This window comes from Lethenteron reissneri, chromosome 63 (genome assembly GCF_015708825.2).
Source record: "Lethenteron reissneri isolate LAM-NWPU_2019-01 chromosome 63, ASM1570882v1, whole genome shotgun sequence".
NCBI lineage: Eukaryota > Metazoa > Chordata > Hyperoartia > Petromyzontiformes > Petromyzontidae > Lethenteron > Lethenteron reissneri.
Genome location: NC_083841.1, coordinates 2,154,160 through 2,168,192, shown reverse-complemented (window position 1 = coordinate 2,168,192; position 14,033 = coordinate 2,154,160). Strand labels below are relative to the sequence as shown.

At 61.4% G+C, this 14,033-nt stretch overlaps 1 protein-coding gene across 1 annotated transcript in view; it reads left to right on the top strand.

The window, feature by feature from the left end:
* LOC133358801 (serine/threonine-protein kinase/endoribonuclease IRE1-like) overlaps positions 1-13,839 on the top strand; it is a 27,021-nt gene extending 13,182 nt beyond the window's left edge. Inside the window, 13 exon segments of the mRNA XM_061577249.1 lie at positions 339-437; positions 439-552; positions 1,547-1,798; positions 2,704-2,785; positions 3,887-3,992; positions 5,538-5,727; positions 6,151-6,250; positions 7,086-7,279; positions 8,525-8,672; positions 9,643-9,770; positions 10,253-10,376; positions 11,570-11,637; positions 12,619-13,839. Coding sequence (XP_061433233.1) covers positions 339-437; positions 439-552; positions 1,547-1,798; positions 2,704-2,785; positions 3,887-3,992; positions 5,538-5,727; positions 6,151-6,250; positions 7,086-7,279; positions 8,525-8,672; positions 9,643-9,770; positions 10,253-10,376; positions 11,570-11,637; positions 12,619-12,987 — 1,974 coding nt within the window. The 3' untranslated portion in view covers positions 12,988-13,839.
* The last annotated feature ends 194 nt before the right edge of the window (positions 13,840-14,033 follow it).

Here is a 14,033-nt window from a genome sequence, read left to right as displayed (position 1 = left end):
GATGGTGACGGTGTTGTTGTCGTGGTGTTGTTGTGGTGGTGGTGTTGTGGTGGTGTGAGAGTGTTGGTAGAGATGGTGACGATGTTGTTGTTGTGGTGGTGGTGGTCGTGTGAAAGTGGTGGTGGAGATGGTTAACGATTCGTGGTGACGATGGTGTAAGTGACGACGACGATGGTGCATGAGGTGCCGCTGTTCTTATGCCGTCATGCGGCCACGCACCTGGGTCTGTCCCGTGACCTCCCGCCAGCCACAACTCACGTGGCCTTGAAGCGCACCCAGCCTGGCACACGCGCCGCGGCGACGTCACCGCCGCTCGTTGTCGTGCGGGCCTCCCCTAGGACCCCGGCGGAGAGCCCTCGCCCCCCGAGAGGGACGCCGGTCGGGGTGGCGGCGCCCGGGGGGGCGGGCCGGGCCCCCCGCCCGCGGCGGGCCCCCCCCCCCCCGCGGCCCCCCCAGGAGCCCCCCCCCGCGGTGTCGAGGGACGTGGCCGTGCTGCTGCTGGGCTCCGTGCTGCTCGCCGGATGGGTGGCCTTCCTCGTCACCTACCCCAGGGTCAGCCTCCCCCCAACACCCCCAACACCCCCAACCCCAAACACCCCCCACCCCCAACACCCCCCACCCCGAACACCCCAAACCCCGAACACCCCCCACCCCGAACACCCCAACCCCGAACACCCCCCACCCCGAACACCCCCAACCCCGAACACCCCCACCCCCAACACCCCCCACCCCGAACACCCCAAACCCCGAACACCCCCCACCCCGAACACCCCCAACCCCGAACACCCCCCACCCCGAACACCCCCAACCCCGAACACCCCCCACCCCGAACACCCCCAACCCCAAACACCCCCAACCCCGAACACCCCCCACCCCGAACACCCCCAACCCCGAACACCCCCAACCCCGAACACCCCCACCCCGAACACCCCCAACCCCAAACACCCCCAACCCCGAACACCCCCCACCCCGAACACCCCCAACCCCGAACACCCCCCACCCCGAACACCCCCCACCCTGAACACCCCCAACCCCAAACACCCCCACCCCGAACACCCCCCACCCCGAACACCCCCAACCCCGAACACCCCCCACCCCGAACACCCCCAACCCCGAACACCCCCCACCCCGAACACCCCCAACCCTGAACACCCCCAACCCGAACCCTCGAGATCGGTGTCACGCTCCTACCCGGTTTTATTTGAGAGAGAAACGCACAAGGATACGCATTTATACGTAGAGAAACGCACACGTAGAGATACGCACACGTAGAGATACAACAACAACCGCCATTCGCCACTAAGTGACACACACCCTGTGACCTCCTGCCCGCTGGCAGGAGGTCACGGGGCAGACCCAGCAGGTGCCACGGGTCGACTGACCGAGATGACCGAGATGACTGGCTGATGCATACACGTAGAGATACACACACGTAGAGATACACATGTACGCATAGCGATACTCAGACATACTCATAGCGATACCGCCATCACGCCCATTGAGACATTCGTGGTAGGGGCCTTACAAGTGAATGATGTATTATCAGACGGTGCAGCAGCAGCAGCAGAGCCAGCAGCGCCAGCAGCTTGAGGAGCGCCTGGAGGAGCGCCTGCAGCTGCTGGCGCAAGCGCAGGCCTTGGCCCTGGCGGCGCCCGGCTCCCCGGCTCCGTCACAATCCTCCTCCTCATCGTCGTCGTCCGCCTCCTCCTCCTCATCGCGGCTGCCCCCCCGCTCCCCGGGGGGGGGAGAGCGGCGCCCCACCGACTCACCCCGGCACCGCTTGAGCCGCTCCTCGGGGGTGCGGCGCCCTGCGTGACCCCCCCCCCCCACGTGCCCCCCCCACGTGACCCCCCCCGCGTGCCCCCCCCGCGTGACCCCCCCGCGTGACCCTCCCGCGTGACCCCCCCGCGTGACCCCCCCGCGTGACCCCCCCGCGTGACCCCCCCGCGTGACCCCCCCGCGTGACACCCGACCCCCCCACCCCCGCGTGACTCCCTGTCCGCACTTCCTCACTGCCATGCTGCTGCTGCTGCCTTCTGTGTGTGTGGGCGTGTGGTGCTGCACCCTGCGTGTGCGTATGGGGACCCGTGTGTGTGGTGCTGACCCGTGTGTGCGTGTGTGTGCGTGCGTGTGTGTGTGGTGCTCACCCGTGTGTGCGTGTGTGTGTGTGGTGCTGACCCGTGTTGTGTGGTGCTCACCCGTGTGTGTGCGTGCGTGTGTGTGTGATGCTGACCCGTGTGTGCGTGTGTGTGCGTGCGTGTGTGTGTGTGGTGCTGACCCGTGTGTGCGTGTGTGCGTGTGTGTGCGTGCGTGCATGTGTGTGCGTGTGTGCGTGTGTGCGCGTGCGTGTGTGTGTGTGTGCGTGCGTGTGTGTGTGGTGCTGACCCGTGTGTGTGTGCGTGTGTGTGTGCGTGCGTGTGTCTGCATCTGCGTGTGTGTGCGTGTGTGTGCGTGCGTGTGTGCATGTGTGTGTGGTGCTGACCCGTGTGTGCGTGCGTGTGTGTGTGGTGCTGACCCGTGTGTGCGTGTGTGTGTGTGCGTGTGCGTGCGTGTGCGTGCGTGTGTGCATGTGTGTGTGGTGCTGACCCGTGTGTGCGTGCGTGTGTGTGTGGTGCTGACCCGTGTGTGCGTGTGTGTGTGTGCGTGTGCGTGCGTGTGTGCATGTGTGTGTGGTGCTGACCCGTGTGTGCGTGTGTGCTGCAGTCGGGACGCCTGCGTCACTCTGGCGGTGCCACGGCCCCCGGCGCCGTCGCGGAGGGGAGCGCCGGCGATCGCGGCGACGACGGTGAGGGCGACGCCACCACTCGCGGTCGGTCGCCGTGTGGTGTGGTGTGTTGCGGTGCCGTGGCGGTGTGGTGCTTAGAGTTGTGATGTGTCGTGATGTGTTGTGGTGGTGTGGTGCTTAGAGTTGTGATGTGTCGTGGTGGTGTGGCGGTGTGGTGCGTAGAGTTGTGATGTGTTGTGGTGGTGTGGTGGTGTGGTGCGTAGAGTTGTGATGTGTTGTGGTGGTGTGATGGTGTGGTGCGTAGAGTTGTGATGTGTTGTGGTGGTGTGGTGGTGTGGTGCGTAGAGTTGTGATGTGTTGTGGTGATGTGGTGGTGTGGTGCGTAGAGTTATGATGTGTTGTGGTGGTGTGGTGGTGTGGTGCGTAGAGTTGTGATGTGTTGTGGTAGTGTGGTGGTGTGGTGCGTAGAGTTGTGATGTGTTGTGGTGGTGTGGTGGTGTGGTGCGTAGAGTTGTGATGTGTTGTGGTGGTGTGGTGGTGTGGTGCGTAGAGTTGTGATGTGTTGTGGTGGTGTGGCGGTGTGGTGCTTAGTGTTGTGATGTGCCGTGGTGTGTCGTGGTGTATGTTATGCGGTGCATGGAGGTATGACGCAGGGATGGTGGTGTGTTGCGCTGTGCTGTGCCGCCCCCCCATGCTGCACTGCCACCTGCTGCTACTGCTGCTACTGCTGCTGCTGCAACTTCTGCTACTACTGCTGCTGCTGCTACTGCTGCTACTGCTGCTACTGTTGCTACTACTGTTACTACTACTGCTGCTACTGTTGCTACGGTTGCTACTACTGCTGCTACTACTACTGCTGCTACTACTACTGCTGCTACTGCTGCTACTACTGTTGCTACTACTACTACTGCTGCTACTGCTGCTACTACTACTGCTGCTACTACTACTGCTGCTACTGCTGCTACTACTGTTGCTACTGCTGCTACTACTGCTACTACTACTGCTACTACTGCTGCTGCTACTACAAATGCTCCTGCTGCTACTACTGCTGCTGCTGCTGCTACTACTGCTACTGCTGCTACTGTTGCTACTGTTGCTACTACTACTACTGCTGCTACTGTTGCTACTACTGTTACTGCTACTGCTGCTGCCGCTCCCCAGACGAGGAGGCGGGCGAGGAGGAGGAGGAGGAGACGCGTGTGGGCAGCATCTCGTTCTACCCGCGCCACGTGCTGGGCCACGGCGCCGAGGGCACCATCGTCTACAGGTGGGGCGCCGTCGTCACAACAGCCATCGTCACAACAGCCATCGTCATAGCCATCATCACAACAGCCATCGTCACAACAGCCATCGTCATAGCCATCATCACAACAGCCATCGTCACAACAGCCATCGTCATAGCCATCGTCACAACAGCTATCGTCACAACAGCCATCGTCATAGCCATCATCACAACAGCCATCGTCACAACAGCCATCGTCATAGCCATCGTCACAACAGCCATCGTCACAACAGCCATCGTCACAACAGCCATTGTCATAGCCATCATCACAACAGCCATCGTCACAACAGCCATCGTCATAGCCATCGTCACAACAGCCATCGTCACAACAGCCATCGTCACAACAGCCATCGTCATAGCCATCATCACAACAGCCATCGTCACAACAGCCATCGTCATAGCCATCGTCACAACAGCCATCGTCACAACAGCCATCGTCACAACAGCCATTGTCATAGCCATCATCACAACAGCCATCGTCACAACAGCCATCGTCATAGCCATCGTCACAACAGCCATCGTCACAACAGCCATCGTCACAACAGCCATTGTCATAGCCATCATCACAACAGCCATCGTCACAACAGCCATCGTCATAGCCATCGTCACAACAGCCATCGTCACAAGAGCCATCGTCACAACAGCCATTGTCATAGCCATCATCACAACAGCCATCGTCACAACAGCCATCGTCATAGCCATCGTCACAACAGCCATCGTCACAACAGCCATCGTCACAACAGCCATTGTCATAGCCATCATCACAACAGCCATCGTCACAACAGCCATCGTCATAGCCATCGTCACAACAGCCATCGTCACAACAGCCATCGTCACAACAGCCATTGTCATAGCCATCATCACAACAGCCATCGTCACAACAGCCATCGTCACAACAGCCATCGTCACAACAGCCATCGTCACAACAGCCATCGTCACAACAGCCATCGTCACAACAGCCATCTTCATAGCCATCGTCACGGCCTTCATCACAATCATCGTCATAGCCATCATCACAACCATCGTCACAACAGCCACAGTCATAGCCATCGTCACTGCCACCATCACAGCCATCATGACAGTACGTGTGTGTACGTGTGTGGTGTACGTGTGTGTGTGTATCTGTGTACGTGTGTGTACGTGTGTATGTGTGCGTATCTGTGTACGTGCGTGTGCGTCCGTACGTGTGCGTCCGTACGTGTGTGTGTGTGTGTATGTGTGTACGTGTGTATCTGTGTATGTGTGTATCTGTGTATGTGTGTGTGTATCTCTGTACGTGTGTGTGTATCTGCGTACGTGTGTACGTGTGTGTGTGTATCTGTGTATGTGTGTGTGTATCTCTGTACGTGTGTGTGTATCTGCGTACGTGTGTACGTGTGTGTGTATCTGTGTATGTGTGTGTGTATCTCTGTACGTGTGTGTGTATCTGCGTACGTGTGTACGTGTGTGTGTGTATCTGTGTATGTGTGTGTGTATCTCTGTACGTGTGTGTGTATCTGTGTACGTGCGTGGCGTGTTTCCCGGCGCCAGGGGCCGGTTTGACGGGCGTGCCGTGGCGGTGAAGCGCCTGCTGCCCGAGTGCTTCAGCTTTGCGGAGCGCGAGGTGCGGCTGCTGCGCGAGTCAGATGAGCACGCGCACGTCATCCGCTACTTCTGCACGGAGCGCGACCGACAGTTCCAGTACATCGCCACCGAGCTGTGCGCCGCCACTCTGCGCGAGGTGGGGGGGGGGGTGTGCGGGGGGGGGGTGGGGGGGGGAGACGCTGGACTCGCCCCAACAGTCTGTTCAGGCTATACGGGCGAGCTTTGATGCTGTGTGTGATGCCGTGAGCGAATGTGTGACGCTGTGTGTTTGACGCTGTGTGTGTTGCTGTGTGTGTGACGCTGTGTGTGACGCTGTGTGCTGTGTGTGACGCTGTGTGTGTGCTACTGTGCATGGTGCTGCATGCTGTGTGTGATGCTGTGTGTGACGCTGTGTGCTGTGTGTGATGCTGTGTGTGTGCTGTGTGTGACGCTGTGTGTGCTGCTGTGTGTGTTGCTGTGTGTGACGCTGTGTGTGTGATGTTGTGTGTGACGCTGTGTGTGTGACGCTGTGTGTGTGACGCTGTGTGTGACACTGTGTGTGTGATGCTGTGTGACGCAGTATGTGCTGGACCCGGCCTTCGAGCGGCGAGGCCTCGACCCGGTCACGCTGCTGCAGCAGACGCTGTCCGGCCTGGCTCACCTCCACTCGCTCAACATCGGTACGGCCACACACCACACACCACACCATGCACCACACTCCACACCCCACCCCACACTCCACCCCACGACACACCCCACGGCACACCCCACGACACACCGTGCCAAGCTCACGCCACACCATGCCCAACACCCCACACCCCACGCCCCACCATGCACCACGCCCCATGCCACACACCGCTCACCGCACTGTCATGGCCAACTGCACCGCGCCACAAGGTGTGCTGCCATGTCACACTGCCGCGCATTGTCACAGGTCAGCCGCACCGCGTCACACCGCGTCACACCGCGTCACAGTGCCAGGCTGTAGGGGCGAGTGCCGTTCGTGAGTAGCACCACCTGTGAAGGCTGGCACGGCGCACGAGGGAGTGGGGGGCCAGCGCCACGCCCAATGACCGCCTTTGTCTCCCTTGGTGGCGATGTTTACTACACACTGTGCCAGGTACTCATTTGAGGCCTAGTTGACCTAGGGGAGGCCCAGAACCGTTTCAGGTAATCGTCACTGGTGTTGGCCGTGAGCGGGAACCGAACCCGGGCCGTGGGGTTTGTAGCGCAGCGTGGCGCTAACCGCTGCACCACCGCTCCCCATACACTCACGCTCGCCAATACCCGGCAAATTCGCCACTACGGGAGAGGTCACCACGGTGCCTGTGCCAGGCCAGGTGCACTTGGAAGTGTCGAAGGCTCCCTGCTGGCCGGATGCCACGGGACAGACCTAGGTGTCATGGGTTGACTCGCTGAGATGACTGGCAGATGCACTGCCTCTGTGCACCCTCCTAGCACCCTTACGAATACCCACACTGTGCCCCACCTCCCCTACTCCCCCCCCCCACCTAGTGCACAGGGACCTGAAGCCCCACAACATCCTGCTGTCGCTGCCCAGCGGCCACGGCCGCATCAAGGCCCTCATCTCCGACTTCGGCCTCTGCAAGAAGCTGTCGGCCGGCAGGCAGAGCTTCAGCCTGCGATCGGGGATTCCCGGCACGGAGGGGTGGATCGCGCCGGAGCTGCTCACGCAAGACTGCAGCCCGGTGCGTGGCACGCGGCAAACGCCAACAGCGACACACGCCAACACAGAGACAAACGCCAACACAACGACAAACACCAACACGGAGACAAACGCCAACACGGAGAGAAACCCTCCCAACCACCGCGACCTCCCACCCCCACCGCCACTCCCCTCACCGGCGTCGGCCTGTCCAAGCGACGGAGTGCGGTGTGAAGTCAAGGTCGCCGTTGGGGAGACAAAGGCGGCCGGGCGTGGTGCTGGCCACACTCACCGCCTCGTGTCCCACAGCGCCGGCCTGCGTAGGCGCTGCTACTCGTCAACAGCACTTTCCCCGACAGCCCGTTAAGGCTACACGGGGGATCTTTGTCTTTGCCACTGCTGCGACGCACTCCGCCTCTCTCACTCACCACACACTCCGTCTCTCACCCACTACTCGCTCACCACGCTCTCTCACTCACCACTCACTCACCACTCACTCACCACTCACTCACCACTCACCACTCACTCACCACTCACTCACCACCCCCCCTTCCCCTAGACATGTGCTGTAGACATCTTCTCCGCTGGCTGTGTGCTCTACTTCGTGCTCTCACTCACCACTCACTCACCACTCACTCACCACTCACTCACTCACCACTCACCACTCACTCACCACTCACTCACCACCCCCCCCCCCCCAGACATGTGCTGTAGACATCTTCTCCGCTGGCTGTGTGCTCTACTTCGTGCTCTCACTCACCACTCACTCACCACTCACTCACCACTCACCACTCACTCACCACTCACTCACCACTCACTCACTCACCACTCACTCACCACTCACTCACCACTCACTCACTCACCACTCACTCACCACCCCCCCTTCCCCTAGACATGTGCTGTAGACATCTTCTCCGCTGGCTGTGTGCTCTACTTCGTGCTCTCACTCACCACTCACTCACCACTCACTCACCACTCACTCACCACTCACTCACCACTCACTCACCACTCACTCACTCACCACTCACTCACCACTCACTCACCACTCACCACTCACTCACCACTCACTCACCACCCCCCCCCCCCCCCCCAGACATGTGCTGTAGACATCTTCTCCGCTGGCTGTGTGCTCTACTTCGTGCTCTCACTCACCACTCACTCACCACTCACTCACCACTCACTCACCACTCACTCACCACTCACTCACCACTCACTCACTCACCACTCACTCACCACTCACTCACCACTCACTCACTCACCACTCACTCACCACCCCCCCTTCCCCTAGACATGTGCTGTAGACATCTTCTCCGCTGGCTGTGTGCTCTACTTCGTGCTGTCGGGGGGCCGCCACCTCTTCGGGGACCGCCTGCACCGCCAGGCCAACATCCTCGCCGGCGTCTACAGCATGGAGCAGCTGGCGCCCGACGAACACGGTGAGCGCACGGCGCTGGCGCCGTCTTAACCGCGCGCCGGTGCCGTAATCACCCAGCGCCAGCTCCATATTCACCGCGTTCCGGCGCCGTCTTAACCGTGCGCCGGTGCCGTAATCACCCAGCGCCAGCGACGTATTCACCGCGTTCCGGCGCCGTCTTAACCGCGCGCCGGTGCCGTAATCACCCAGCGCCAGCGACGTATTCACGGGACGCCATTTATACAGTTGGGTGGCCGTGGCGACGGCGGCGGCGGCGTTGGTGGTGGAGGCGAGGGTTGGCGGGTCACGCGTGGATGGGGTGTGAAACACTCCCTCTCTTCTCGCCGCGGGTGGGTGTCGAGGAGCAGGAGCCGTGCCCCAGGCGGCGCACGGCAGGGCGTGTCGACTCGTCTCCGCGTGTTCCCATCCGTTAGGGGATCGAGCGTTTCCCCCTTCGCGCAAGGCGTGGGTTTCTCCCCCCACGTGAATAATGAAACATCTTGAAATAAAAGCGCAATGCAGCAGCAGCAGCAGCAGGACCCCTCTTGAACAAGTCATTATTATATTAAATATGTAACTGAATTAAAGATGTAATTAATAGTAGTTAAGTCACGTGGGTGGTGTGTGCATAACGAGTTTGCGACGCAGTGCGCGCCCCGCGTGTGCGTGACACGTGTACGCTCGTGTTTGACGCCTGCATGCGACGCGTGTTTGTGACGCCTGCGTGTGTGTGACGCGTGTGTGACGTGAGTGTGACGTGTGTGTGCGATGCGTGCGATGCGTGTGTGATGCGTGTGCGATGCGTGTGTGATGCATGTGCGATGTATGTGCGATGCGTGTGTGACGCATGTGTGACGTGCGTGTGCGATGCGTGCGACGCGTGTGCGATGCGTGTGTGATGCGTGTGCGATGTGTGTGTGCGACGCGTGTGCGACGCGTGTGCGACGCGTGTGTGATCCGTGTGCGATGCGTGTGTGTGATGCGTGTCCCAGACGGCGTCATCGCCCGCGCCCTCATCGGGTCGATGATCGCGGCTGTCCCCGCCCGGCGGCCGTGCGCCGCCCGCGCCCTCAAGCACCCCTTCTTCTGGAGCCGCGAGAAGCAGCTCCACTTCTTCCAGGTGGCGCCCCCACCCCCCCCACTCCGTCTCCCCCCTCCTCGCCTCGCCCCCCCCACTCCATCTCCCCCCTCCTCACCTCGCCCCCCTCCCCCACTCCGTCTCCCCCCCCCTCACCTCGCCCCCCCCCTCACCTCGCCCCCCCCACTCCGTCTCCCCCCTCCTCGCCTCGCCCCCCTCCCCCACTCCGTCTCCCCCCCCCTCACCTCGCCCCCCCCCCCTCACCTCGCCCCCCCCACTCCGTCTCCCCCCTCCTCACCTCGCCCCCCTCCCCCACTCCGTCTCCCCCCCCCTCACCTCGCCCCCCCCCCTCACCTCGCCCCCCCACTCCGTCTCCCCCCTCCTCACCTCGCCCCCCTCCCCCACTCCGTCTCCCCCCCCCCTCACCTCGCCCTCACTCTCACCTTCCCCCCCCTACTCCGTCTCCCCCCTCCCCCCTCACCTCGCCTCCCCCCCCCCCCCCCCCCCCCCCGTGCCGCGTGCAGGACGTGAGCGACCGGCTGGAGAAGGAGCCGCTGGAGTCCCCGGCGGTGCGGGCGCTGGAGAGGGGCGGCCGCGGCGTCGTGCACGACGACTGGCGCTCCCGCATCACGCCGCCGCTGCAGACCGGTGCGTGACGCCCCCACAGCCTCCAGCGGACCGCTCCGCTGGAGCCACGAGAGCCGCCGTTTTCTTACCTGGGTGTTGCGTCCCCGTGTCTCATAGCCCCGTATCTCTTAGCCCTGTGTCCCTTAGCCCTGTGTCCCCGTGTCTCACGTCCCCGTGTCTCACGTCTCCGTGTCTCATAGCTCCGTGTCCCTTAGCCCTGTGTCCCCGTGTCTCACGTCTCCGTGTCTCTTAGCCCTGTGTCCCTTAGCCCTGTGTCCCCGTGTCTCACGTCCCCGTGTCTCACGTCCCCGTGTCTCATAGCCCCGTGTCTCTTAGCCCCGTGTCCCCGTGTCTCATAGCCCCATGTCTCTTAGCCCTGTGTCCCCGTGTCCCACGTCCCCGTGTCTCACGTCCCCGTGTCTCATGTCCCCGTGTCTCATAGCCCTGTGTCCCCGTGTCTCACGTCCCCGTGTCTCATAGCCCCGTGTCTCATAGCCCTGTGTCCCCGTGTCTCACGTCCCCGTGTCTCACGTCCCCGTGTCTCATAGCCCCGTGTCTCTTAGCCCCGTGTCCCCGTGTCTCATAGCCCCATGTCTCTTAGCCCTGTGTCCCCGTGTCCCACGTCCCCGTGTCTCACGTCCCCGTGTCTCACGTCCCCGTGTCTCATGTCCCCGTGTCTCATAGCCCTGTGTCCCCGTGTCTCACGTCCCCGTGTCTCATAGCCCCGTGTCTCATAGCCCTGTGTCCCCGTGTCTCACGTCCCCGTGTCTCACGTCCCCGTGTCTCATAGCCCCGTGTCTCATAGCCCTGTGTCCCCGTGTCTCACGTCCCCGTGTCTCACGTCCCCGTGTCTCACGTCCCCGTGTCTCATAGCCCCGTGTCTCTTAGCCCCGTGTCCCCGTGTCTCATAGCCCCATGTCTCTTAGCCCTGTGTCCCCGTGTCCCACGTCCCCGTGTCTCATAGCCCCGTGTCTCATAGCCCTGTGTCCCTGTGTCTCACGTCCCCGTGTCTCACGTCCCCGTGTCTCATGTCCCCGTGTCTCACGTCCCCGTGTCTCATAGCCCCGTGTCTCATAGCCCTGTGTCCCCGTGTCTCACGTCCCCGTGTCTCACGTCCCCGTGTCTCATAGCCCCGTGTCCCCGTGTCTCACGTCCCCGTGTCTCACGTCCCCGTGTCTCACGTCCCCGTGTCTCACGTCCCCGTGTCCCCGCAGACCTGAGGAAGTTCCGGTCGTACCGCGGGAGCTCTGTGCGCGACCTTCTGCGCGCCATGCGCAACAAGGTGAGGCCTCACTCGGCCCGGGTCGCCACTCGCCACGGGAATGTGGAATTTCCCCACCGCTTGCTCGGGGCTCTGAGCAACCCCCCTCCCCCCCCCCATGCAACCCCCCTCCCCCCCCTCCCCCTCCCCATGCAATCCCCCCCACCCCCCCAGAGCCGCTGTTTGCTGCGTGTGTCCCTGGTCGTTGCGTCTCCGTGAGAAGCGGCGCTACCATCGCTCGCCCAAGCTCTGTGATCCCCTGTGTATAAGAGATGCTTGGCCAACGCATTTAGCGAGTGTTTGTTTATTCGTGTGGGAGGAGAGGACCTCGCGCTTGCCAGGGGAAGTTCCCCTCACTTCGGCCTCCCTTTCCATACAAATCTAAACTCGCCCCACTTGCCCCACCGCCATGATCTAGGAAACCGAGCGAACCTCCGATATCTGCGGCTGGGGGGGGGGGGGGGGGGGAGTTCTGCTGGGTGCGTGCGCGTGCTAGCGTGAGCCACCAACCCTAGCTGCTGCCTGCACGGGGGCTGGCCGACCGCGTGCAGCACAGCCACCAACTTCAGGTCGTTGTTGTTGCTGCTGCTGTTGCTGCTGTTGTTGTTGCTGCTGCTGTTGTTGCTGTTGTTGTTGTTGCTGCTGCTGTTGTTGCTGTTGCTGCTGTTGCTGCTGTTGTTGTTGTTGCTGCTGCTGTTGTTGTTGTTGTTGCTGCTGCTGTTGTTGCTGTTGCTGCTGTTGCTGCTGCTGTTGTTGTTGCTGCTGCTGTTGCTGCTGTTGTTGTTGTTGCTGCTGCTGTTGTTGCTGTTGTTGTTGTTGCTGCTGCTGTTGTTGCTGTTGCTGCTGTTGCTGCTGCTGTTGTTGTTGCTGCTGCTGTTGCTGCTGTTGTTGTTGTTGCTGCTGCTGTTGTTGCTGTTGCTGCTGTTGCTGCTGTTGCTGCTGTTGTTGTTGCTGCTGTTGCTGCTGTTGTTGCTGCTGCTGCTGCTGCTGTTGCCGCTGTAGAAGCACCACTATCGCGAGCTGCCGAGCGACGTGCAGCAGACGCTGGGCGCCGTGCCCGACGACTTTGTCTCCTACTTCACGTCGCGGTTCCCGCTCCTCCTGCTGCACACCTACACCGCCATGGCCGCCTGCGCACACGAGCGCCTCTTCCACGCCTACTACCACCACGAGGAGCACCGGCAGGACGCCGATGCCGCCGCCACCGGCACCACCGCCACCACAACCGCCGGCACCACCGCCGGGGCCCCCGGCACCACCGCTGTCGGCACCGCCGCCGCCGCCGCAACCGCCGGGGCCACCAATGCCACCAATGCCACCAATTCCACGGTGGCCCAAGCGCCACTGCTGGCGCCACCGACGGAGGCTTGAGCACCAGCGATGCGGGGAGAGCGGCTACAGCTGCTTGCTGCTGCATCTGCTGCTGCTGCATCTGCTGCTGCTGCATCTGCTGCTGCTGCTGCATCTGCTGCTGCTGCTGCATCTGCTGCTGCTGCTGCATCTGCTGCATCTGCTGCTGCTGCATCTGCTGCTGCTGCTGCATCTGCTGCTGCTGCATCTGCTGCTGCTGCTGCTGCTGCATCTGCATCATCTGCTGCATCTGCATCTGCTGCTGCATCCTGGGAGATGCAGCAGCTCTGGTTGGTGTCCCGAGCCTGGCATGGCCGGCGAAGGGTGCGGGCCAGCGGGGGAGGCGTGACGGGGAGAGAGCAGCTAATGGACAGATGGGGGAAGTGAGTGGACGGACAGACGGCAGCATGGACCCAGGCCGTGGCACTGGAGGCCTTGACCAGACTGCTGTGGGAAGTGGTGGGGCAGGGGTAGCAAGCCCACTCGCCCTGCCGCTCTTCCCCCAACAAACTTTGCCACACGACGATGAGGATGCTGAGAGGAGTGGACCCTGCAATACTTGTGGCCCAAAGTGCCTCCAATAAAGCTGGTGTGACTGGCTGCCCCTGCTGGGGTTGTGGGTGGGGTTTGTGGGTGGCCCCAGACTGCTGACAGTGAAGTGCTTATTTAAATGGTGATGGTGTTGGGAGCTCCCTTGTTATCTTTTTTTTTGAGATAATGAAATTGACCAAAGTTTTAAAAAGCAAAAAAAAACATTTTTACAGGATGCCACCGCCTCAATCTACTCGTGCAGATTTCGACGTGGTGGTGGTGCACGTTTGTGCGCATGCGTGTATTTAACTTGATTTGTACTTCTGAAACCACTGTAAATAAAACTCTGCTTTTGCCTTTAACAACACCCTCCAACTCATCTCCTGCCAAGTGAACAGCACTAGCCTGGAGGCCACGACACAGCCCAGCCTGCAGCACCACTGATGAGTCCCATGGTTCGCAATGTTTAATCCGTTCCACAAAAACTACCTTTACCCAAAAAAAACTTAATCGGGGAGCCGTTTCCACTTGCACAA